At 45.1% G+C, this 27,462-nt stretch overlaps 1 protein-coding gene across 2 annotated transcripts in view; it reads right to left on the bottom strand.

The window, feature by feature from the left end:
- The window catches only part of BLOC1S5 (biogenesis of lysosomal organelles complex 1 subunit 5), a 58,195-nt gene extending 32,596 nt beyond the window's left edge, over window positions 1-25,599 (bottom strand). For both annotated transcript variants that reach the window (XM_036350229.1, XM_036350230.1), the window contains exons 1-2: window positions 25,443-25,599; window positions 12,572-12,654 (exon numbers count right to left, since the gene is read on the bottom strand). In XM_036350229.1, the coding sequence (XP_036206122.1) occupies window positions 12,572-12,654; window positions 25,443-25,557 (198 nt within the window). In that variant the 5' untranslated portion in view covers window positions 25,558-25,599. The remainder of the gene's footprint in view (window positions 1-12,571; window positions 12,655-25,442) is intronic.
- Window positions 25,600-27,462: the final 1,863 nt, after the last annotated feature.

The following is a 27,462-nucleotide window of genomic DNA, read 5'->3' as shown; positions in this document are numbered from 1 at the left end:
TTTCCTTCCTAAAAATAACAGAATTTTCTTATCTCACTTTATGAGTCATTCATAAACACACACATAATATATATAATCTTTATGTGGTCTATTTGTTCTAGTGTTTAGAAAAGCTGGCATTTTTGTTCTCATGATTTTGTTTATACAAAAGAATGGTATCTCAATTCAAATAGAAAGGTAACAATGAGCAGAGAGGGGAACTCTTCAGCTCCATTCAGAGTATAAGTCTTATCCTGGGGTCCACAGTTGGGGTTCTAGAACCCCCTTGAAATTGCACTCAAATTGAATGTACATGTCCTCTATTTTTCTTGGAGGGAAAAATCTCCAAGGAGTCCATGACTTCCTAAAGTTAAGAACCACTTTATTTAAAGAGTTATTGAAAGAGTTATTTCTGGTAGCAGGCAACTTGGCAGTCACACATTGTAGCAAGTGAATTTGTAGTCTCACCTCTCTAATAGCCTATTAATGATAATAATTAAATGATACAACAAATAGACCCAATGATGTTACATGAAACAGGGTGTCAGAAATAGTCTCTGCCCTTAAACTTACCATCTGGTAGGTGCTTTTTTATACTGATACTACTGACACCTATTACAAAAGGAAAACTATAACATCATCTTATTTATATATTCACTAAAGGCCCGGTGCACAAAAATTTGTGCACTCGGGGGGAAGGGAGGGTCCCTCAGCCTGGCCTATGCCCTCTCGCAGTCTGGGACCCCTCGGGAGATAACGACCTGCTGGCTTAGGCCCGCTCCCGGGTGGCAGAGGGCAGGCCCAATCCCTAGGTGCAGCCCCTGGTCGGGCTCAGAGCAGGGCCGATTGGGGAGTTGGGGCGCCGCCCCCTGTCATGCACAGAGCAGGGCGGATTGGGAGGTTGCTATGCCACCCTCAGTCACGCTCAGGGTAGGGCCGATTGGGGGGTTGGGGCACCGCCCCCTGTCACACTCAAGGCAGGGTCTATGGGGAGGTTGCGGCGCCACCCCGTCACGCACAGAGCAGGGCCAATCAGGGGATTGGGGCGCTGCCCCCTGTCACACACAGAGCCGCAGGGCGATCAGAGGTTGGGGAGCTCCCCCTATCAGCCACAGAGCAGGGCAGATAGGGAGGTTGTGGCCCCGCCCCTGTCACACACAGAGCCGCAGGGTGATCAGGGGGTTTGGGCGCTGCCCCCTGTCACGCTGATCCCGGTGCCGGGAGGTCTCTCGGCTCCGCTGATCCCGGTGCTGGGAGGCATATTACTCTTTTACTATATAGGGTAGAGGCCTGGTGCATGGGTGGGGCTGGCTGGTTTGCCCTGAAGGGTGTCCTGGATCAGGGTGGGGGTCCCCACTGGGGTGCCTGGCCAGCCTGGGTGAGGGGATGATGGCTGTTTTCAGCTGGTCACACACCATTCAGGGTGGGGGTCCCCACTGGGGTGCTTGGCTAGCCTGGGTGAGGGGATGATGGCTGTTTGCAGCTGGTCACACACCCTTCAGGGTGGGGGTCCCCACTGGGGTGCCTGGCCAGTCTGGGTGAGGGGCTGAGGGCTGCTTTCAGGCTGGCGGGTGACGGAAGCTCCCAACCGCTCCTTTTTTTCTTTTTTTTTTTTTTAATTTTTTTTTTAAAATATATTTTATTGATTTTTTACAGAGAGGAAGGGAGAGAGACAGAGAACCAGAAACATTGATGGGAGAGAAACATCGATCAGCCGCCTCCTGCACATCTCCTACTGGGGATGTGCCCGCAACCCAGATACATGCCCTTGACGGGAATCGAACCTGGGACCTTTCAGTCTGCAGGCCAATGCTCTATCCACTGAGCCAAACCGGTTTTGGCTCTTTTTTTTTTTTTTTTTTTTTTTTCAATTCTGGGCCAGCTTTAGCTCTGAGGCTCCAGCTCTTAGGCCTCCAGCTGCTGAAAGTAGGTAATCGAAACAATGTATAACTCCAGCTCTGAGATCCCAGCTCGCTGAAAGCTGGTTTCTGGGGTTTTGTTTACCTTCTATATTCGTTACAATGTTTCTTAAACTGCAGGCTCAGAGACCGGTAGCGGCAGGCGGGGAATGTTGGAGTCCTCCGTCACTGAAGCAAGCAAGCCTCATGTTAGTTTCAAGCTGCCTGGCTGCCGGCCGCCATCTTGGCTGGCAGTTAATTTGCATATCGCCCTGATTAGCCAATGGGAAGGGTAGCGATCGTATACCAATTACCATGTTTCTCTTTTATTAGATTAGATTTTATTTCTGGGGCAAAAATTCTCAAAACAAAGCTCAGCATCTAGTTTCCAATGTAAAATACCCTGAAATTTTTCATATACAGTTTATTTTTCTTAGGTTGAAAGTAATAGCAAGTGCTCACATAATGCTTCAAACAGTGCCTGGCAACTAAGCACTTTAAAATGTTTATAATCCTATATAATAAAAGCCTAATATGCTAAGTGTCCGGTCGTCTGTTCAAGCAATCAAAGTGTAATGTGCTAATGATATGCTAAGGCCACTCAACTGCTCACTATGATGTGCACCGACCACCAGGGGGCAGTCAATGGTCGACCAGTTGCTATGACGTGCACTGACCACCAGGGGAAGACGCTCCAAATGGTAAGTTAGCTTGCTGCTGGGGTCCGGCCGATCGGGACTGAGCACCCTGGAGCCCCCTTCTACCCCCACGGCAGCACTAAGGCATCCCCCGAGGGCTCCCAGGCTGTGAGAGGGCGCAGGCCGGGCTGAGGGGAACCCCCTCCCCCCACCAAGTGCACAAATTTCATGCACTAGGCCTCTAGTTATTAATAAAACTAGAGGCATGGCACACAGATTCATGCACTGGTGGGGTCCCTTGGTGTGGCCTGCGGGGATCGGGCTGAAATGGGCATCCAACATCCCCTGAGGGATGTAGTAGTGCGAGAAGTGACAGGTGGCCGGGGAGGAGCCACTCCTGCTCATCCCAGCCCCACTCATCCCAGTCAGCTGAGCATCTGCCTCCATCTTCCACCACTGCCCCTCGCAGCTCCTAGTCTACCACACCCAGGTATGGAGAAGTGAGTCCCTAGGGCAGAGCTCCCATGGCCTCACTTGGGGTGCAGACTGAGGCTCGGAGAAGTGGGGTGAGTGCCTGAGGGGCTCCCAGGGCAGACTGGGGAGTCACGGTAGCTGCACGGCGCGACCGCCTACTTTGTGCACCCTCCTGCAAGTCCTGGGGTGGCTTTGGTCTGGTAGGAGGAGGCAGGTGCTAAGGACGGAGTTTGTGGTCTTTTTTTTCCCCCTCCCTCCATCCCTCAGTCCCGGCTGCCTGGGGAGGACATGGCCGAGGGGTTGACAAGGGTCAGGGTGCCGCACCTTAGAGCGGTGCCTGGTGAGCGGCAGAATTTGGGCTGATGACCCAGCCTCCCAATGCGAACTGTAGCTCAGCCCCACCTGCTTGCAATCTTTCATAGACTTAATCGCCTATTTTTCTTTTCATCTGTCCAAGTTGACTGCCCCCTGGTGGTCAGTGCACTTCATAGTGACCGTTTGGTCATTCAGTCGCTTAGGCCTTTATATATATAGATTAGTACAGTTACTATAATATATATATTAAGAATTTAATTTGATAATATTAAAGAGGAAATGAGAAATAATTTTAAATTTTCTTTCAATTACAAAATGGGTTAATCTTCAAGATTCAAAACCATATTGTATACATATATATTTATTACATGGTATATGGGACAGACTTCATACTGATATTTCATAATATGACAGTTACTCTAATAATCTAACTAAATATGAGAGGTTAGGATGTCAAGTGAAATTCTAGTCTGTCCTGCCTTTTAAGGGATTTTCTCTTGATCAATTCAACCCATATTCAAAAGCATCAACACAATCCCTCCCAACTCCTATAATAACTATACTTATTTGAAAATTTTTGCCTCTAATTTTAATCATCCATTTTTTTCCTATCGGGATAGTATCTGTTTTTCTTTCTCAGCTCAAACATAACCCCCTTTATGAAAAATTCCCTCCCAGCTCTCTTGGGAGTCGTTTCCTCCTTGGTGATCTCAAGTACTTTGAGCCTATTTTATCATCATACTTCCACCATTAAGTCTCTTTGTTTATATGTCCTTCTTGTCCCTAGATTGTAAACTTCTGCAGGTAGAGACTGTTTCTTATTTTTACATATCTAGTGTGACAGATAGTCTTGGGTCCATTCTCCTCTCCTTTCTTTCTAGCAACATCGAATATTATTTGGAGTGGCAAATGTACCTACAACAGAGACTGCTAGATGTTTCCCACCTGCCTTTCTTTTTGCTACATGAAATGCAGATGTGAGGGTTGGAGCTCCACAGCCATCTTGTAAACATAAGCATAAGAGCAACACCTCAGGGAGATAGAAGAAAAAAAATCAGGAAGAGAGCTGACATCATAGAGCCACCATAACAGCCTAGGCTCTGGGTAGTGTGAGAGAAAAATAAGCACTTGTTAAAGCTACTATTTTTCAGGTGCCTGTTACTGTTAACTAAATACATCCCTTACCGATATACCTAGGTATTCAATAATTATTCAATAAAGCATTCAAAGAATAAAGTTTGCTAAAAATAAGAAACTTGTACAGGACTACACACCCCATAGCAAGCACTTCATAAGTATTGACTAAATGGATCTCCCCTGTTCTATGTGAGAGAGGCCATGACAGCTCCTTGTGGCTAGAAAGACAAAGGTGTAGAAGAGAATGTCTCTACCCACAGACACTATCAAACTAATGCTCACTGAGAGGGCCCCACTGGGATCTCTGTTCAAAATACTCACTGGAATCAAGGGAAGAAAAGATTTGTATAAAGTTGGGAGAAAGAGTCAATTGCTCAGAAATACTAGCAAACACAAAAAGAAAGCATAAAATATTACAATAGAACTTCAATAATTTAAGTAATGCTGCCACCATGTGGCACTTATTCCCTTCTTTTAGAAATAAAATTTTATAAAGAAAAAGATGATTGTTGCCATGTGCATTACCTTTTTAAAATTATATAAACTATAAACAACTTCAGTTTTAAGTACTAGGCAGTTTTTCTTAAAGTGAACTACATTTAAATGGTAAAAAAGCAGATAAAACTTCTAGGAAGTACTGACAACTAGCTCTGCTTCACCATTCCTCTCTGACCAGCCATGCAATCTGGTGAAGACCACATGGACCTAATTAGAGGATGTTATTGTCTGAACCAAGATAGAAGAGAACTATAAACAATGCAGATATCTTTTTAACTTTGAAGTCTTTACAGTGTTTTTAGCTTTTCTTTACTAATTTAAGGAAAGTGTTAGGAATATAATATACATAAAGGTAGCAGAGCCTGATATGTAAAGTTTCCATGCTACACTAAACCTCAGGAAGACCAACTGGGGAGGTCACTGGGTGAAAAGATTGGATCAGATACATTTCAGGAAAAGAAAATGTATTTAGTTGAAGATAAAGGCTCAAACTTAGCTGACAAAATATTTTTGAGCCCTCCAGAGACCATTCTTCAAGGACAATATATGAATGCCTTGCTCCCTAACCAGTATGGCTGTTGGTTGGGTGTTGACCCATGCATGCACTGAAAGGTTGCTGGTTTGATTCCTCAGTCAAGGCACATGCCTGGGTTACAGGCTCAATCCCTGGTGTAGGGTGTATGAAGGAGGCAGCTGATTGATGTTTTGCTCTCATGTCAATGTTTCTCTTTCTCCTTCTCCCTTCTTCTCTCTAAAATTCAATAAAAATATTTTAAAAAGAGAAAAAGAATGCCTTGCTTCATGAAGGATGGGTCTGTGTCTGTCTTATTTTCCAATATAGTATTAGTTTCTGACATTCTGTCTCACACAAAATAAGGGCTTTAAAACATTTCTATAGCCTTGTATCTATCACACATAGGGTGAAATTTTATTTTTTAGTAAACAAATTCCTCAGGTAATGCTTATGTCACTTGCTTAGCAAATCCCTATTTTCCCTAAGACATCAAACACTGAACTCAAATTCATAAAAATTATTATAAATTCTGAATACATGTTTATTTGATTGTACTTGCTACCATTTTCTCTTAATAAGTTACCAACATTTGTCTAATACCTATATACCAGTAATTTTTTAAAATGATGTTCCATTTAATCCTCACAAAATTTCTGCAGTATACATTATTGTTCCCATTTTTTAAATAAGGAAACTAAGCCTAAGTAAAGCAACTAATCATAACTAGTAAGAAGAGTGCAAGGACTTGGACTCAGATATGTCAAGCTCCAAAGCCCATGTTTTTTTCTACTCTTTAAAAAAAATTATCGCCAGAACCAGTTTGGCTCAGTGGATAGAGTGTCGGCCTGTGGACTGAAAGGTTCCAGGTTCGATTCCAGTCAAGGGCATGTACCTTGGTTGCGGGCACATCCCCAGTAAGGGGCGTGCAGGAGGCAGCTGATCGATGTTTCTGGCTCTCTATCCCTCTCCCTTCCTCTCTGTAAAAAATCAATAAAATGTATTTTAAATAAATAAATAAATAAATAAAATAATTATCTTTATTGTTGAAGTATTATATATGTCCCCTTTTCTTTCCCCATTGACCCCCCCACCTCACATCTACACCCTCCTCCCCAGACTTAACCACACCATTGTCTGTGTCCATGGGTTATGCATATAATCCTATCTAATAAAAGAGAAACATGGTAATTAGCGTACGACTGCTACCCTTCCCATTGGCTAATCAGGGCAATATGCAAATTAACTGCCAGCCAAGATGGTAGCCGGCAGCCAGGCAGCTTGAAACTAACATGAGACTTGCTTGCTTCAGTGACGGAGGACTCCAACGTTCCCCGCCTGCCGCTGCAGGTCTCTGAGCTGCAACTCTAAGCAACTATGTAACAAATATAGAAGCTAAACAAAATCCCAGAAACCTGCTTTAGTCCGCTGGGTTTCAGGCAACAGGATCGCAACATTGTAAGCAAAGGCCAGAAACCTACTTTCAGGAGCAAAGGCCTAAGAGCTGGAGCCAAGTCTCAAAGCTAAAGCTGGCCCAGAATAAAAAAAAGAAAAAAGAAAAAAAGGAGCGGTTGGGAGCTTCAGTCACTCGCCAGCCTGAAAACAGCCCTCAGCCCCTCACCCAGACTGGCCAGGCACCCCAGTGGGGACCCCCACCCTGAAGGGTGTGTGACCAGCTGCAAACAGCCATCATCCCCTCACCCAGGCTGGCCAGGCAACCCAGTGGGGACCCCCACCCTGATCCAGGACACCCTTCAGGGCAAACCAGCCAGCCCCAACCCGTGCACCAGGCCTCTATCCTATATAGTAAAAGGCTAATATGCCTCCCGGCACCGGGATCAGTGTGACAGGGGGCAGTGCCCAAACTCCCTGATCACCCTGCGGCTGTGTGTGTGACAGGGGACGGGGCCACAACCTCCCTATCCGCCCTGCTCTGTTCATGACAGGGGAAGGTGCCCCAACCCCCTGATCAGCCCTGCTCTGTGCCTGATAGGGGGAGCTCCCCAAACCCATGATCGCCCTGCGGCTCTGTGTGTGACAGGGTGTGCTGCCCCAACCCCCTGATCGGCCCTGCTCTGTGTGTGACAGGGGGCAGCGCCCCAAACCCCTGATCGGCCCTGCTCTGTGTGTGACGGAGTAGAGCCATAACCTCCCCATCGGCCTGCCCTGAATGTGAGAGTGGCGGCGCCCCAACCCCCTGATCGGCCCTGCTCTGTGGGTGATAGAAGGCGGCGCCCCAACCCCCACCCCACGGGCCCTGCTCTGTGTGTGATGGGGTAGAGCCATAACCTCCCCATCGGCCCTGCCCTGAGTGTGAGAGTGGCGGTGCCCCAACCCCCTGATCGGTCCTGCTCTGTGGGTGATAGAGGGCGGCGCCCTCACCCCCTGATCCACCCTGCTCTGTGTGTGACAGGGGGGAGCTCCCAACCCCCTGATGGGCCCTGCTCTGTGCGTGACAGGGTACGGAGCCCCAACACCCCTGATGGGCCCTGCTCTGTGCGTGACCGGGGGCAGCGCCCCAACCCCGATTGGCCCTGCTCTGTGCGTGACAGGGGGTGGCGCCGCAACCTCCCCATCGACCTGCCTTGAGTGTGACAGGGGGCGGTGCCCCAACCCCCCAATCGGCCCTACCCTGAGTGTGACTGAGGGTGGCATCGCAACCTCCCGATCCGCCATGCTCTGTGCATGACAGGGGGCGGCGCCCCAACTCCCCAATCAGCCCTGCTCTGAGCCCGACCAGGGGCTGCACCTAGGGATTGGGCCTGTCCTCTGCCACCCGGGAGCAGGCCTAAGCCAGCAGGTCGTTATCTCCCAAGGGGTCCCAGACTTCGAGAGGGCACAGGCCGGGCTCAAGGACCCTCCCCTCCCCCCCGAGTGCACAAATTTTTGTGCACCGGGCCTCTAGTATACGTATAAGTTCTTTGGTTAATCTCTCCCTACCCACCTTCCCTCTGAGATTCATCAGTCTGTTCTATGCTTCTATGTCTCTGGATCTATTTTGTTGATCGGTTTGTTTTGTTCATTAGATTCCACATGAATGAGAGATCATGTGATACTTTCTTTCTCTGACTGGATTATCTTGCTTAGCATAACATTCTCCAGGTCTCGCTATGCTGTTTCAAAGTGTAAGAGATCCATCTTTTTAATAGCTACAAAGTATTCTATGGTGTACATGTACCACAGCTTTTTTATCTACTCATCTACTGATGAGCACTTGGGCTGTTTCCACATCTTAGCTATGTTAAGCTCCAAGTCCCATGTTTTTTCTACTCTTTAACACAGCTTCTTCTCCAAAAAGATCTTAGAGGGCTTAACAATGCAAAGTGTAGGTACAGCTGTTCTTGGTATAGTGAAGGACTGGTTCCAGGAACCCCTGCAGATACCAAAATCCAAGAACGCTCAAGTTCCTTCCATGAAATGGCATAGTATTTGCATATAACCTAATAACTTAAGGACATCCTCCCATATACTTTATACCATCTCTGGATTACTTATAATAAATACATAACACAATGTAAGTGCTTTATAAATAGTTGTTATACTGCATTGTTTAGGGAATAATGACAAGAAAAAAAGTCTGTACATATTCAATACAGACACAACCATCATAGGCCTAACTATATAATACACACCAACAACTTAACTTTTTTCCTGAATATTTTCAATGTGCAGATGCAGAACCCACGGATACAGAGGACCGACTATAATTCCTCTCCTTTCAGACATGCTCCTGGCAACTATGTTCCATCCTAGTTAAAAGAGGTATTGGCTTCAACAGGAAGTGAGCTCCTGAATACAGCATACTCAGCAGCATAAATGTAACACTTTCGTCTCCATCCAAGACTCATTTCATAGAAAACATCTACATTATTTAAAGTATGACACCTGTATTCTAGGGATAATTCAGCCAGTGATGGAACTGAATTAGAGAATTCACCATTATGCCAAAAGTCTATGCTTCTTTTAGTATAAAGTAGATCTCTCTGGCTGGATAGTTCAGCCAGTTACCAATAGACTAAGGTTTCAGGTTTGATCATCAGTCAGGGCACATACAAGAAGCAACCAATGAATGCATAAATAAGTGGAACAACAAATAGGTATTTCTTTCTCTCTCCCTTCCTCTCTCTAAAATCAACAAAAAAATATTAAAAATATACATATAAAGTATATCTTTAGAGGTATATCTAAAATTTTTTAAATAACTATTTAGTATTTAACCATACTGCCAAAAAAAGGCTGAATGTTGAAAACCAAGTTTTAGTCCAAGTTCTGCTACCTGTTCTTTTGAATCATATTCAGCATCTATAATGCAGCAGGCATTATTTTAGGCATTTTGAATACAACAGAAAATAAAAGCAATAGGTCCTTATTCTCATCGTGCCTATACTCTAATGAAGGCAGACAGGTAATAAGCAAGTAGATAACAAGAAAACTATCACGTATTTATGAGAGTTTACAGTAGGCAGAATTCTAAGATAGCCCCTGAGACCCCACCCCTAGTGTACATACACCTTCTCTCAGTTATGCACACAAAACCTAGTCTAGGTGCTGCTTTGAAGATACTCTGCAGATATATTTTAGGTCCCAATCAGTTGACTTGGGAAGTTATCCTCAATGGGCCTGACTTAAATCAGGCGAGTCTTTAATAGGGACTGGACTCCTCTTGGCAAGCACGACAGGGATTCCATGTGATGAAGATTCCATTGACAGCTTTGAAGATGGAAGGGGCCAAGTGGCAAGGAATGTGAGTGGCTTCTAGTAGCTCAGAGGGGCCCCTGGCTGAGAGCAAGCAGGGAAACCTCATTCCACCATAACAGAGAAGTGAGTCCTGCCACAATCATGTGAATTAGGAAGAGAACCCAGAACACCAAATAAGAACAAAGTCTGGCCAACACCTTGATCACAGCTTTGAGAGACTAAGTAGAGAACACACGCATGCTTTACTCTCACTACTTTATTCTTATTTAATCTCACTACAGAATTGGTAATAATATTTATATGGTACTAGAGGCCCAGTGAACAAAATTTGTGCATGGAGGGGGCAGGGTGTCCCTCAGCCCAGCTTGCACCCTCTCCAATCTGAGATCCCTCTCACAATCTAGGCCTGATTGCCCCTAACCGCTTCTGCCTGCCAGCCTGATCACCCCCTAATCACTCCCCTGCCAGCCTGATCGACACCTAACTGCTCCCCTGCCAGCCCGATTGCCCCTAAATGCCCTCTCCTGCAGGCCTGGTCGCCCCCAACTGCCCTCCCCTGCAGGGCTGGTTCCCCCCAACTGCCCTCCCCTGCAGGCCTGGGTCTCCCCCAACTGCTCTCCCCTGCTGGCCTGATTGCCCCCAACTGCCCTCCCCTGCTGGCCATCTTGTGGCGGCCATCTTTGACCACATGGGGGTGGCCACCTTGTGTTGGAGTGATGGCCAATTTGCATATTACCTCTTTATTAGATAGGATGATAAGGTAATAATCTCTGGGTAATTTTCTGAGTTTTCCACATTATTGTTATCCTACAACAATAATGATGAAGATAGCTAACAGCTATGCCTAGATACTGGACAGTATTCCAAAACACACACATACAGACATGTGCGTGCTTGCACATACACACCCCTTTAATCTTCACAACAACTCTTTGAGGTAGATATATGCAGATTTTGAGTAATAGAGTCTATTGAACTCAGAAATGGTATCTAATGCTGCAGGGCTGTCTCTCAATTGTTATTGCTCTGTACCACAGGCTTTTTGTAGTGATAAATGGTTTATGAAAAGGTTTTCTCCTTTGGCAGGTTTAGACTTCCTGCTCGGTTGGAGTCTCATTTGAAAATAAACCTCAACTTACCCAGAATCACAAAATTGTTTGTGTAACACCATTTACCATCTATTTAAAAGTAGCTTGAGATGTTAATTTAATGCACAATGAACCAATTATATATGTACAAACCAATCCTATCTAATAAAGTGGTAATATGCAAATTGACCATTACTCCAACATACAAGATGGCTGGTAGGGGAGGGCAGTTGGGAGGGACCAGGCCTTCAGGGGAGGGCAGATGGGGACAACCAGGCCTGCAGGGGAGGATAGTTAGGGGCAATCAGGCTGGCAGGGGAGGGCAGTTAGGGGTGACCAGGCCAGCAGGGGAGGGCAGTTAGAGGCAATCGGGCCGGCAGGGGAGGGCAGTGAGGGACAATTGGGCCAGCAGGGGAGCAGTTAGGCGTCGATCAGGCTGGCAGGGGAGTGGTTAGGGGGTGATCAGGCTGGCAGGCAGAAGCGGTAAGGGGCAATCATGCAGGCAGGCAGGCAAGTTGTTGGGAGCCTGAATTGTGAGAGGGGAGGGGTCCCAGATTGGAGAGGGCACAGACTGGGCTGAGAGACTTGCCCCCTCCCCTGCACGAATTTTGTGCACCGGGACCCTAGTAGTAATATGAAATAGGATGGCAGGTTGATGTATTAGTATTGCTGGAACATAGCACACAAGGTGGGGTGGCAGATGGTTAAGCCAGAAAAGTAGGGAACAGGTCACAGAATAATGCCTGACTTTATCCTATAGATGACAAACATTATAAAAGGGTTATGTCAGAGCACTCTGGCAAGAGGGTAAAGATTGGATTTTACTGGGTTGATAAAGCAGGCACACAAGTCAGAAGGGTTAGAAATTTATGAGGTAGCATCCAGAAGATGTGTTCACTAAATACAGGCCCTAAAGGTGAGAGAATAGCTAAGGATAATTCTCATGTCTTAACTTGAGTGCTTTGGGTGGGTGCTGATGCCCCAACTGAGAAAAAAATATGAAAAATGGGCCTGGAAAATCTAGACCAATCAGTCTTTAAAACCTTTTTTTCACTATATCTCACTGCATAGATGAAAAAAACTGAGATCAACAGACATTAAATATGCCAGAGTAGGTCACAGAACTTGAGCCCAACTCACCTACCGCCTAGTCTTGTGCTCCTTACATTAATAGTAATAACTCTTAGAGTTTTTACTATTACTATTAAAACTTTGTAGATTTTATGAACCATGAACAGAAATCAGAAATTTTAAAACTAGAGAATGTCCCTTCCATATATGAAAATCACTAATAATTGGGGCACTATTTTTACAAAATAAATTTTAAATACTCACTTCAAATTCTTTCACAAAATAACGGGTTTCACCCTGAATAACAGGTCTGTGATCTAATAGCCTTGAATGAATTTCTCCAAGATCTATAAAGACAAAATAAAATCCAAGGTTAATCCATGTTAAGTGGCACAATCTCTAGCTTGTTTTTACTCTTTCTATTTCCCATAAATATATGAAGGTTAAAATCTAGTTTAGACAATGTATTAAGAGGAAATCTTATCCACGGCCAGTAAATTGACCCAAGTACTTTTGAGAGCTATTTGGCAGTATCTAATAAAGCTGAAGACATGTATACCTAGCAATTTCATGCCTACCTATGTGCTCTAGAAAAACGCTTACCCAAATGAAAGAGACTCTTAGAAATGAGTGTGATGTCAAAAGAAAAAAGGGAACAACCTAACCATACTCATGACAAAATACTATACATCAGAAAATGAGGAGAACCAAGATGGCGGCATAGGTAAACACCAGAGATTGCTGCCTCGAACAACCACTTCAAAAATACAACTAAACGACGGAACCACAGGAAGGCTGGCTGAGTGGAATTTCTACAACTAGAAGGAAAGAGAAAAGCATACCGAGACTCAGAGGAGGTGCGGTGCTGAAGTAAATAGAAAGGTGCGGAGGTGCATGCGGAGAGGGCTGGCGGCTGAGGATACGATTGTCTTTTTCAACCGGGAGGGAGTCTCAGGCTCTGAGCTCCAGTTCCGGGCGAGTCTCTGGGGACCCAGACTCATACGAGAGAAACGGGAAGGTCTGGCATCAGTCGGAACTTGAGGGCAGCTTTCTCTCAGAGGCACTCTTAGTGATTGCCAGGACCTCTGAAGGCAGGACTGAGAGCAGCCATACTGCTGGCTCACTCAGCCTGCCCTGTTGATCCCCTGGGACCCCGCCCCTCCCAAGCCATGCACGTAGGATTTTGCATATGAAAGGCCCGGCCCTTTGTAATCTGAAAATAACTTAACAAACTGCAGCTGCCCCAAGGCCCCAGGGCAACTTGCATTGCTTTACAGCTGATTCTCACAGCCAATTGGCCTGGAGGTCAAATCCTCCCAGTTTTATCTACAACAATCAAGGCTTAACTAGACCAAGACTGTGCACAAAGCCGACAAGGGGGTGTACCAAGAGTGTCTACCTCAGGTAATTGGGACACTTAGCACAGAAAGCCACTCTATCGACTCAGCGAAGCATAAAAAATGCCGAGACAAAGAAATAGGACACAAATGACAGAAATGGAGGAAAGCAAACTATCTTATATAGAGTTCAAAACCACACTTTATAGGTTTTTCAAGAATTTTCTAGAAACCGCTGATAAATGTACTGAGATCCTCAAGAAATCTAATGAGACCCTCGATGTTGTGATAAAGAACCAAATAGAAATTAAGCATACACTGACTGAAATAAAGAATATTATACAGACTCCCAACAGCAGACCAGAGGATTGCAAGAATCAAGTCAAAGATTTGAAATACGAAGAATCAAAAAAACACCCAACCGGAAAAGCAAAATGAAAAAAGAATCCAAAAATACGAAGATAGTGTAAGGAGCCTCTGGGACAACTTCAAGCATACCAACTTCCGAATTATAGGGGTGCCAGAAGAAGAGAGAGAGCAAGATATTGAAAACCTATTTGAAGAAATAATGACAGAAAACTTCCCCTACCTGGTGAAAGAAATAGACTTAGAAGTCCAGGAAGTGCAGAGAACCCCAAACAAAAGAAATCCAAAGAGGACCACACCAAGACACATCATAATTAAAATGCCAAGAGCAAAAGACAAAGAGAGTATCCTAAAAGCAGCAAGAGAAAGAAAGTCAGTTACCTACAAGGGAGTACCCATAAGATTGTCAGCTGATTTCTCAACAGAAACTTTATAGGCCAGAAGGGAGTGGCAAGAAATATTCAAAGTGATGAATAGCAAGATCCTACAACCAAGATTACTTTATCCAGCAAAGCTCTCATTCAGAAGTGAAGGTCAGATAAAGAGCTTCACAGATAAGAAAAAGCTAAAAGAGTTCATTACCACCAAACCAATATTAGATGAAATGCTGAAAGGTATCCTTTAAGAAGAAGAAGAAAAAGGTAAAGATACAAATTATGAACAACAAATACACATCTATCAACAAGTGAATCTAAAAATCAAGTGAATAAATAATCTGATGAACAGTATGAACTGGTGATTATAATAGAATCAGGGACATAGAAAGGGAATGGTCTGACTATTCTTGGGGGGGGAAGGGTTGTGGGGCGTGCTGGAAGAGACTGGACAATAATCATGCACCTATGGATGAGGACAGTGTGTGGGGAGTGAGGGCGGAGGGTGGGGTGGGAACTGGGTGAGGGGAGTTATGGTGAGGAAAAAGAGTAACTAATGTAATAATCTGAACAATAAAGATTTAATTTTATTTTAAAAAAAAGAAAATGAATGAATACACTAGAGTTACATTTATGAACATGGATAAATTCTACAAATATAATGTACACAAAAAAGGTCAGTAGGATAAAGCTATTTATACAAACTTTAAAAATATGCAAAATGATACTTCCTTTTGGGATATATACAGAAGAAATAAAACTACAAAGAAATGTATAAGAAGAATAAATACCAAGTTCAAGGCAGTGGTTAACTTTAGAGGGAGAAGAATGCAATTTGAGCAAGATACACAGTGGTCCCCCTTTTTAAAAATTTAATCAATAACCTTAATTTTTTTTATAGCAGTTTTGGGCTCGTAGCAAAATTAGGCAGAAATCACAGAGTTCCATTATACCTCTCGTCCCCACATACCCACAATCCCCCTTCTATCAACATACCTGAACCACAGTGGTACATTTGTTACAATCAATTAACCTACATTGACACATTATTATCACTCAAAGTAAATAGTTTACATTAGGATTCACTCTTGGTGTTGAAAATGTATAATGACATGTATTCAACATTGTGGTATATAGAATAGTTTCATGCTCTAAAAAAACCTCTGTGCTCTATTCATCCCACACAGTGGTCTTTTAATGTTTACTTATTAAGATGGTGGGTTAGTGTTCATTATAAGTCTCTGAACTTTTTAATGGGTCTGAAAAAGATATAATTAAAGAAAAAAGTTCTGAATTTTAACTGTTTTGGGTGAGTCATTCTATTCATTCTACTTAGTAACAACTACATTGTTTAAGGAGTAAACCTCAAAATTCCTGGAGGAGTTAAATCTCCAAATAAGAACATGTGCCATTCATATTCACTCATTGGTATCATCTGTTTCTCAAGTTTCTTATTTTTGCAGATATGCAAGAGGGTAAATTCAATTCTCTATTTTAATGAGTTTTATTGGGATACATTGTGGGAAGTATGCTAAGTAAAAATATATCAATAAAAGAACTATTTTTGCAGATCATTCAATGGTTCATTACCTAAAACAGTTCTCTGGGAAGATACTAGGAATTAATTTTTTAAAAAAATTCTACTTAGTTAAGTTTGGGAAACAGAGAAAATCAAGTTAGGCAGATTCCTTTACCTTCAGTCTTCTGGGAGTCTATAGCATACAGACATGAATTGTGAATGCCCAAGTGAGGACTATGCTATGCAGAAATTTATGGATCTTATTTGACAACTGAACTTATTCACATCTCAAATAACCACCAGTGTCCACGTAAGAGACAAGATTCCAAGCTCCTTAGAAGCCACATAAGGGCCTCCATGGTCTGGCTCCAGCTTCATCTCCTCACCTGTCAGCAATTCTGAACTACCTGCAGTTTTCCAAACACACCATGCTGCCTCATGCGTCCTTGCCACAGTTCATACTATTGTCATCACCTGGAACCATTCCCCAAAACTGCTTAGACATCGAACTTCTTTAAAATTTTCATTAATTCTATCTAGCTTCCTTTAGGTCTCAAGGAATGTCCCTATTGTATGTTCCCAAAGTACAGTGCATATATTTCCATCATATCATTTACTAAAATCCTCTCTCTCCTCCAGCAAGCATCTTCGAGACCAAATTACTTACATGTCCAGAGTGCATAAATGAATTAACATGTATTTTTCTATGTGACTAAGAAGTCATTAAGCTTTGTTGATTTTGGGAGATCTATTTCTGTGGCCTGATATAATGGGAATTTACTTAACCTTTAGCGAGATGATTCAATTGTTTGGACGTAGATAGTGATCACTTCTAAAACCACGAATTTAAGATAGTAAAGATTTGGGGGGGGGGGTGCAGAGGGAGAAGATTCTGAAACACACATTACTGTAGAAATTAAGCCACTAACTAGTTTTGTTATAACATTACTAGAGGCCCGGTGCACGAAATTCGTGCCCTTGGGGTGGGGGTCCCTCAGGCCCGCCTGCGCTCTCTCGAAATCCGGAGCCCTTGGGGAATGTCCGACTGAAGGTTTAGGTCCGCTCCCCACAGGGAACGGGCCTAAGCCAGCAGTAAGACATCCTTAGCACTGCCACGGAGGCAGGAGAGGCTCCCACCACCGCCACTGAGCTTGCCAGCCGTGAGCCTGGCTTCTGGCTGAGCAGCGCTCCCCCTGTGGGAGCACACTGACCACCAGGGGACAGCTCCTGCATTGAGCGGAATCAGGCTGAAACTGGCTCTCTGACATTCCCCAAGGGGTCCCAGAATGTGAGAGGGTGCAGGCGAGGCCGAGGGACCCCACCAGTGCACAATCGGGGCCTGGGAGGTTGGCCAGCTGGGTAGGGAACGAGGGAGGGCTCCAGGGCGTGTCGGGCCCATCTTGCTCAGTCCAGATTGGCCGGACCCCAGCAGCAAGCTAACCTACCAGTTGTAGAGTCTGCCCCCTGGTGGTCAGTGCATGTCACAGTGACTAGTCAACTGTCTGCCCCCTGGTGGTCAGGTGCATGTCATAGCAAGCAGTTGAGCGGCCTTAGCATATCATTAGCAGATTACACTTTGATTGGTTGAACGGATGACTAGACACAGCATATTAGGCTTTTATTATATAGAACTAGAGGCCCGGTGCACAAAAATTTGTGCACTCGGGGGAGAGAGGGGGCCCCTCAGCCCGGCCTGTGCCCTCTCGCAGTCTGGGACCCCTCGGGAGATAACAACCTGCTGGCTTAGGCCTGCTCCCGGGTGGCAGAGGGCAGGCCCAATCCCTAGGTGCAGCCCCTGGTCGGGCTCAGAGCAGGGCCGATTGGGGAGCTGGGGCCCCGTACCCTGTCATGCACAGAGCAGGGCCCATCAGGGGGGTTGGGGCTCCATACCCTGTCACGCACAGAGCAGGGCCCATCAGGGGGTTTGGGGCTCCGTACCCTGTCACGCAAAGAGCAGGGCCCATCAGGGGGGTTGGGGCTCCATACCCTGTCACGCACAGAGCAGGGCCCATCAGGGGGGTTGGGGCTCCATACCCTGTCACGCACAGAGCAGGGCCAATCAGGGGGTTGAGGCGCCACCCCCTGTCACGCACAGAGCAGGGTCGATCTAGGGGTTGGGGTGCTGCCCCCTGTCACGCGCAGAGCAGGGCCCATCAGGGGGGTTGGGGCTCCGTACCCTGTCACGCACAGAGAAGGGTCAATCAGGGGGTAGGGGAGCTCCCCCCTGTCACGCACAGAGCAGGGCCAATCAGGGGGTTAAGGAGCTCCCCCCTGTCACTCACAGAGTAGGGCTAATAGGGGACTTGGGGCACCGCTCCCTGTCACACACAGAGCAGGGCCGATCAGGGGCTTGGGGGCCCGCCACTGTCACACTCAGGGCAGGGCCGATGGGGAGGTTATGGCTCTACCCCATCACACACAGCAGGGCCCGTGGGGGGGGGGGGGGATTGGGGCGCCGCACCCTGTCACATACAGAGCAGGGCTGATCAGGGGGTTAGGGCGCCTTCCCGCCACGAACAGTGCAGGGCAGATAGGGGGTTGTGGCCCCGCCCCCTGTCACACACACAGCCGCAGGGAGATCAGGGGGTTTGGGCGTTGCCCCGTCATGCTGATCCCCGTGCCGGGAGGCCTCGCGGCTCCGCTGATCCCGGTGCTGGGAGGCATATTACCCTTTTACTATATAGGATAGAGGCCTGGTGCACGGGTGGGGGCTGGCTGGTTTGCCCTGAAGGGTGTCCTGGATCAGGGTGGGGGTCCCTACTGGGGTGCCTAGGCAGCGTGGATGAGAGGATGATGGCTGTTTGCAGCTGGTCACACACTCTTCAGGGTGGGGGTCCCCACTGGGGTGCCTGGACAGTCTGGATGAGGGCTGAGGGTTTTCAGTCTGGCTGGTGACTGAAGCTCCCAACTGCTCCTTTTTTTCTTTTTCTTTTTTTTATTCTGGGCCAGCATTAGCTCTGGTTCCAGCTCTGAGACCTCTGCTGCTGAAAGCAGGTATCTGGTTTGTTTGGGTTCTATAATCGAAACACTGTATCAACTCCAGCTCTGAGATCCTGGCTGGCTGAAAGCAGGTTTCTGGGGTTTTGTTTAGCTTCTATATTTGTAACAATGTTTCAAACTGCGAGCTCAGAGGCCGGCAAAGCAGGTGGGGAACGATGGAGTCCTCCGTCACTGAAGCAAGCAAGCCTCATGTTCACTTCAAGCTGCCTGGCTGCCGGCCGCCATCTTAGCTGGCAGTTAATTTGCATATCACCCTGATTAGCCAATGGGAAGGGTAGCGGACTTACGGCTAATTAACATGTTTCTCTTTTATTAGATAGGATAGGATAATAAAACAAGTGCATTATAATAATTCAGAGTTTGTTGGAGTCCCAAGGATTACTAATACGTAAAGTCTCTATAAATAATGTAAACAAATATAAGCTACAGATTTCCACACAGCTACATGGGAAGCATCCTTTTGTTTCTTGATATACAAGATAAAAGATACCATCTTCCGTTCTCCAAAAGTTCATACTCTACTGTGGGAGTTAGACAAATATACCTTCACACATAAGTTAGGATAATCACTTTAATGGAAGATCAATATGCTATGGAATTATGGAACAAGGAGGAATGTAATAAATTGCAGAGCTCTCATTAAATAAGTTTTTTACTCTGGTCTTAAATTTGGAGGCCTTCAATGTAATATGTGAAGCTTTGTATATCCTAAGGAACAATTTACTGCATTGCAATTTTTCGTATTTATACCTTTGGTGTCAACATTTATATGTTATTCTTCCTCACAACTTATCAAATCATCCCCTTTTCCATCCCTCCTTGTCTCACTTGGACTACATCAACAGTTGGTCGCACCTCTCTACAACCCACTCCATACAGCGTCAATTCTCATTATTTGCAGTAGTTATGTTTGTAAGGTTGCCATGAACACTGAACTATAGAATACTGAACTATTGCTCTTAAAAGAAATATGAGATTAGGTTCCTACAAAACTCTTGTCATATTTTTGTTAACCAAAATGGTATCAGTGTCATTTAACAAGATCCTTGTAAAACACACCAGCCTCAGTGTTGAAGATCTGCTCTTCCAATAACACTTTTTCCTGTATAACTCTTAGCAGGTATTTTTAAAGTTCTACAGCCTCTTGATCTGCAGAACCTGCTTCATCGGCAAGTCTAACATTTTTTCACACTGTACCGCCTCTGAGAATGCCAGCCAGCACTAGCCCAGAAGGGTTTAACTTTTCCCTGATCCTCGGTAACTGAACTATAGATTTCTTTGGCTTTCAACTTTACACAGTGCTGTCCACTACACTTTCTCTATGGGTCATAAACCCACAAATTTAGCTGTTTTTCCATTGCTTCATCACACCACCATAAATGTTACCTTGGCACTTTCTGAAGTGGCCTCACATACAGATTGATGAATTTTCTTCTTTTTGTCTGGATGGCTGATTAACACAGAACTCACAGCAAACAGCACTGTAGCTCATACCTGAAAGAAACTTCTCCAATACATGTATTGTCTCTCTAAGGCACATCACAGCCTTCTTGTGTTTAGGGCCACTTCAGCACTATACTTGGAAACCACTTTAAACAGCAAAACCAACAACAAACATTACATAAAAGTGAAAAACATGGCACTAAATAGAGAGCAAAAAGGACATTTGTTTATTGTAAGAGAGCTGAAACAAAAAGCAGTGGTGTGTTGTTCAAACTCAGCTATGAATGTGCACGTAGGGCAGCTAAATTTTTTTCTCTACTCTGCCTATGTGGGAATGACTATGAAAGCACCACCAACATTGATTTTGGAGTTATGAATTTATCTTACCAAACAGGCAAACTCACAAATATGCAATCCACAAGATGAGGAACAACTACTATCTGCCCAAGTGCAGATACAAATCTAATCACAATGATTCTCATACTTATTATTGGATAGTTTCCTGCCACTGAAGAAAATGTCTTCTATGGTCTGATTTCCATGAAACTCCACCTTATTTCCCAGACACTCCTGCTGCTGTAGGCCCGCATGCCTTTGCTCATGGTGTTCCAAAGTCCAAAATACCTTGCCCTTTTTGTTAACTGCCAATACTTTATTCCTCAAGACGCAGATCAGACACTCCATCCTCCAGGAAGATGCTCCTGTCTCCCAGTCCCCACCCCTAACACCCACCCATGGGCCAGAAACCCTCAAGGACCCAAGGCATAAGTATCTAAATCATTTATTTATATGTTTCCCTTTCACTAGACTCTAGCAATAAAATTAAACAAATATCTGTTCACAATTGATAGTCTTCAAGTAAGATGAACTAAAAATAGATTATTTAGAATGAATGGATCCATTGAAAAAGCCAAGGCTGTTCAGACATATTTTCAATTGCAACTCAATTTTGGATTAACTTGAAAAACTTCCCTTGAATTATCTTTTTTTTTTTAAAGTAAATTAAAATTAAAAAGTTCTGTACAAAGGATGCAATCAACAGAGTGAAAAGGTAACCCATGGAAGAGGAGAAAATATATGCAAATCATGTATCTGAAAAGGGGTTAATATCCAGAATAAAGAACCCCTACAACTAAAACAACAACAAAAACCCCAAATTATTTTATAGAAAAATGGGCAAAGGACTCAAATGGACATTTCTCCAAAGAAGCTATACAAATAGCCACTAAGCACATAAAAAGATGATGAACATCACTATTTATTAGGGAAATGAAAACGAGAACTACAAGATACTACCTCATACCCATTAGGAGGGTCCAGCAGGGAAACAGAAAATGCCATGTCTGGGTGAGGATGTGAAGAAACTGGAATGCTTGTGCAGTTAGTGAGACTGTACTATCATACAACCTCTATGGAAAACAATATGGCGATTGCTCAAAAAATTAAAAAACAGAATTATCTTTGGCCCAGCAATTCCAGTGTTGGGTATATACTCAAAAAATTTGAAAGCAGGGACTCAAATATAATGTGCATACCCATATTCACAATAACCAAAAGGTGGAAGCCATAGGTGTCCACCCACGGATAAATGGATTCACAAAACGTGGTGTGTATATATACATACATACATACAACAGAATATTACTTAGCTTTAAAAAGGAAATTCCGACACATGCTACAGTATGTATGGATGAACCTTGAGGATGGTTAAGTCAAATAAGCCAATTACAAAATGACAAACACTGTCTGATTACATTTATATAAAGTACTTTGAGTAGTCCTCAGAGACAGAATAGAATGGTGGCTGCTAGAAGCCGCCGGGAGTGGGTGTTGAATGAGTACAGACTTTGGGAAGATATGTTATGGAGGTGGATGGGAGTGACAGTTGCACAATGTGAATGTACTAACACCACTGAACTGTACACTTAGATGGTTAAGATAAAACTTGTTATGAGGTATTTGACTACAACGAAAAAAAATGAAGTGGTAGTTCACTAAGATTACACCTATAAACAATTATAATGTAGCCTGAACACCTGTGCCCCACTCCTGCGCTCTCCAATCCTAACACCTAAGGTTAAAAAACAGACAGCATCCGAGGGGCCTGCCACGGGTGGTATTGAAGGGCTCGGGAGTCCTACCAGGGCTTCTTCCACACTGCAACATGGTGGGGCTGACGGGGTGGAGGGGGTTAAGATAGACTGGCGATGAGAAACTGAAGAATTCAACTGAGAAACCAAGATGGCGGCATAGGTAAACACGGGAAATTGCTGCCTCGCACAACCACTTCAAAAATACAACTAAAAGACAAAACGGACATCATCCAGAACCACAGGAAGGCTGGCTGAGTGGAATTTCTACAACTAGAAGGAAAGAGAAAAGCACACTGAGGAGATGCGGAAGTAAAGTGCAGAGGTACAGAAGTGCACGTGGAAAGGGCTGGCAACTGAGGACGCGGCTGTCTTTTTCAATCGGGAGGGAGTCTCAAGCTCCCGACTGCTCTGAACTCCAGTTCCAGGCGAGTCTCTGGGGACCCAGACTCATACTGGAAGAAACTGGACTGTCTGGCATCGGTCGGAACTCGAGGGCGGCTTTCTCTCAGAGGTGCTTGCAGCGATTACTGGGACACTGAGAAGTGGGGCCTCTTAGGACAGGGCTGAGGATCAGCCATAGCTGTTTGCTCCGCCCTGTTGATTCCCTGAGACCCCGCCCCACCCAAGCTTTTGCATATGAAAGGCCTGGCCCTTTGCAATCTGCAAATTACCTAACAAACTGCAGCTGGGTCAGAGAGACCCAGAACTTCCAAAAGAAGTCCCAAGGCCTGACAGCAGCTTGCACTGCTTCACAGCTGGGCCTCATCTAGGCACCTGCAAACCTCAAAGAAGAGGAATCTGTAGATCTCTCCATAGCTCCTGCTGGGTAGCTTCAGGCAGAGGCTAAATTAGCACCTCCTTAGATCCAAGAGCCAGTGTACCCAGTGGTCAGAGTGGGACCATCCAGATTGCAGCTTCTCGGATCCATAAAGGACACACTCAGGGGGCAGACTCAGTGAGCACCAAAGCCCCACTGAAGCAAGTCTTGCCTCATAAGGGTGTCTCCAGCACAAAGTTCTCCCACTGTAGACACAGCTGATTCTCACAGCCAATTGGCCTGGAGGTCGATTCCTCCCAGTGATATCTACAACAATCAAGGCTTAACTACAACAAGACTGTGCACAAAGCCCACAAAGGGGTGTACCAAGAGTGTCCACCTCAGGTAATTGGGGAGGCTGAGCCACTGGGCCCTATAGGACACCTAACACAGAAAGCCACTCTATCAACACAGGGAAGCATAAAAAATGCGGAGACAAGGAAACAGGTCACAAATGACAGAAATGGAGGAAAGCAAACTACAGGATATAGAGTTCAAAACCACACTTATAAGGTTTTTCAGGAATTTTCTAGAAACCGCTGATAAATTTAGTGAGACCCCTCAATAAATCTAGTGAGACCGCCAATAAATTTAGTGAGACCCTTGAGGATATGAAAAAGGACCAACTAGAAATTAAGCATACACTGACTGAAATAAAGAATACTATACAGAGTTCCAATAGCAGACTAGAGGATCGCAAGAATCAAATCAAAGATTTGAAATAAAAAGAAGCAAAAAACACCCAACCAGAAAAACAAAAAGAAAAGAATCCAAAAATATGAAGATAGTGTAAGGAGCCTCTGGGACAACTTCAAGCGTACCAACATCCGAATTATAGGGGTGCCAGAAGAAGAGAGAGAGCAAGATATTGAAAACCTATTTGAAGAAATAATGACAGAAAACTTCCCCCACCTGGTGAAAGAAATAGACTTCCAAGTCCAGGAAGCGCAGAGAACCCCAAACAAAAGGAATCCAAAGAGGACCACACCAAGACACATCATAATTAAAATGCCAAGAGCAAAAGACAAAGAGAGTATCCTAAAAGCAGCAAGAGAAAGACAGTCAGTTACCTACAAGGGAATACCCATACGACTGTCAGCTGATTTCAAAACAGAAACCATGCAAGCCAGAAGGGAGTGGCAAGAAATATTCAAAGTGATGAATAGCAACATTCTACAACCAAGATTACTTTACCCAGCAAAGCTATCATTCAGAATTGAAGGCTGGATAAAGAGCTTCACAGATAAGGAAAAGCTAAAGGAGTTCATCACCACCAAACCAGGATTATCTGAAATTCTGAAAGGTATCCTTTAAGAAGAGGAAGAAGAAGAAAAAGGTAAAGATACAAATTATGAACAAGTACATATCTATCAACAAGTGAATCTAAAAATCAAGTGAATAAAAAATCTGATGAACAGAATATAATTAGAATCAGGGGCATAGAAAGGGAGTGGACTGACAATTCTTGGTGGGAAAGGGGTGTGGGAGGTGGGGGAAGAGACTGGATAAAAATCATACAACTATGGATGGGTGTGGGGGGGTAAGGGCAGAGGGTGGGGTGGGATCCAGGTGTAGGGGAGCTATGGGGGGAAAAAAGAGGAACAACTGTAATGATCTGAACAATAAAGATTTAATTTAAAAAAAGAAAGAAACTGGCAAAGACCTTGTTGCAGGAAACAGGGTGGCGAGCTCTGGACTCTAAGTAAATTCGGGGTCTGTGAGAATCCATGTTACTAGGCTGTAAGCTCCCAGCTCGAAGCACCTGGGACAGAACAGGCCTCTGTGCACGTGTCTGGAGCTTGAAGACGCTTTCAGCTGTGATCTCACTGACTCCAGCCTGACCAGGCGCAGAGCCAGGGTGGGTGAAGCCACGACCTCAGGTCCGGCCGCCGGAGGCGCAGCCCGGCCCCCTCCCACTCCGCGTTCCGCATCCCAGGTGGCCGCGCCCACGGAGGCCCTGCGCCCGGGTTCCGGGCTTGGGGACAGGAGAGGAGGCCCACGTCTAGGCTTTTTCCCTGGAGAAAGTAAGAGAGATTGGGCGGGTCGTTCCTAGGAGGCGCCGGGAGTAGAGAACTAGGGAGCGCGGCCACGACCCTGCTCGCCTCGCCACCCCGGGGCCGAGGACGCCGCCTGGGAGGCGAGGCCGCCCTGGCTCCCACCAGGGCGATGTCCCTTGCACTCCGTACCCTTGATAATGAGGTGCGCCGGCGACCCCGCGGTTCCCAGTGAGTCCTTCTTCTTGTTGCCGCCCGCCGCGGGGGCCTCACCACCCACAGCGGCCTCCGGCCCGCCGCCACTCATTCCGCCGGCTCCGCCCACCGCGGTCGCGCTGCGCCTGCGCAGACTCGCTCGGCCCGCTTCCCAGGCGCGGGTGCGCCGTCATCAACGCGCGTCGGGCAGCGCCGTCTACCAGCCCTGGCTCCACTAAGGCCCATAGGGTAACTGGGGGTGTGACCGGAAAGAAGCCGATGCCGCCATGCTAGCTTGGGGCAGGTGCTGCCCGGATGGAAGGTGCCTTAATTTGCTAGCATCACTTATCAGGCTCATTCGAGCCCATGTGAAGAAAACAAGAAATCTGTTCTTGTATTTACAAAATTTCAACCAGCTGTTTTATGGGCTAAGTTAAAATGCATGTAATTATTGGAGGGACGGGTTTTCCAGGCTGCTTTTAACTGTCCTGGTCATGAAGAGACATCTATGGGGCTGCCCTGTATCAAACTGCTGCCGTTTGGTAAACTCTATAAAGCAGTGGTTCTCAACCTTCCTAATGCCGCGGCCCTTTAATACAGTTCCTCATGTTGTGGTGACCCCCAACCATAAAGTTATTTTCGTTGCTACTTCATAACTGCAATTTTGCTACTGTTATGGATCGTAATGTAAATATCTGATATGCAGGATGTATTTTCATTGTTACAAATTGAACATAATTAAAGCATAGTGATTAATCACAAAAACAATATGTAATTATATATGTGTTTTCCGATGGTCTTAGGCGACCCCTGTGAAAGGGTTGTTCGACCCCCAAAGGGGTCTCGACCCACAGGTTGAGAACCCCTGCCATAACCTTCATCTTCTATTCTCAACAGGTCTTCAGCCTGTTCAAAGTACAAACACGGTGCAGCTTTGCAGTGGCTCTTTCTAAGACCCATCTCTTACTAGTAATCTCTCCTTTTCTCCCCCCTGCCTCCCCCTTCCTACACAAGGTTCTCCTGTTTAGTGCTGAAGAAGGCACAGAAACCAATATTTAGGGCCTAACTGATAGGATGGAGGAAGGCACAGCACACACGTGGAACCCCTGGGGGTGGGAGATGGCCAGAAAGAACTTCCCAGAGAAGGCACATATCTTTCATCAGACCCAAAAGGAATAAATGTTAGCCAAGTTGGGTGGGGTGAAGGAACTTGGGGTTTTCTAGCACAGGAAATAACAAGCCCAAATGCAAAAAGGTAAAAAAAAATTGATGAATTAACAAATAAATGTAAATTTGGTTATTTGCAAGTTGTTGGGTCTGACTTTTAACTTTTCTAGCCTTACTTTCATTTCCCAGCTTTAGCATCAACCTCTAGAAAACATAATTATTCTCCCAATAGCCAGGCACTTTTCTAATTCATTTTCTTCTGCACCTGCAATCTTACATTTCCTCTAAGCTGGTCTTCTTAGTATCTTTGAACTAGTGAAAAACCTTAGAAGGCTTACTATATACAGTGAGGTTGAATGTTTCTCCCACATTAACTAGCTGTTAAAAATGCAGATTATGGGTTCTGCCTCCAAAAATTTGTTTCAGTATTTCGGGGTAGCTACTACCTCCCCTTAACCCAATTGCAGAATGATTAGATAAAAGTGATCGAAGAACTCTGGGTACAGTAGTTAAGACTTTGGAACCAAACAGAATTGGGTTCCAATTTTGGCTCTGCCACTCACTTGCAATTCCTTTCTTGTAAAATAAAATGAAATATCCATCTTTTAAGTTTTGTTGTGGTGATTTAAAGAAGATACCTGTAAGACACTTAGTACAATGCCTGACATATAGTAAATGCTCAATAAATGTTATTACAATCTATCTCCTTTTATAATCTGCTCTCGTTCTTCCAATCTGCCTTTACCACCCACCACTATAATATGTTGTACTTGTTTAGCACTTTAAAATTTACAAAATGCTGTCACTTATATATCATGTGTTTTAATCTCATTAATCTAGTTGAAGTAGA

The sequence above is a fragment of the Myotis myotis genome, unplaced genomic scaffold (assembly GCF_014108235.1).
Source record: "Myotis myotis isolate mMyoMyo1 unplaced genomic scaffold, mMyoMyo1.p scaffold_m19_p_2, whole genome shotgun sequence".
NCBI lineage: Eukaryota > Metazoa > Chordata > Mammalia > Chiroptera > Vespertilionidae > Myotis > Myotis myotis.
The sequence above is the reverse complement of the archived record's forward strand: the minus strand, read 5'-3'. Positions and strand labels throughout refer to the sequence as shown.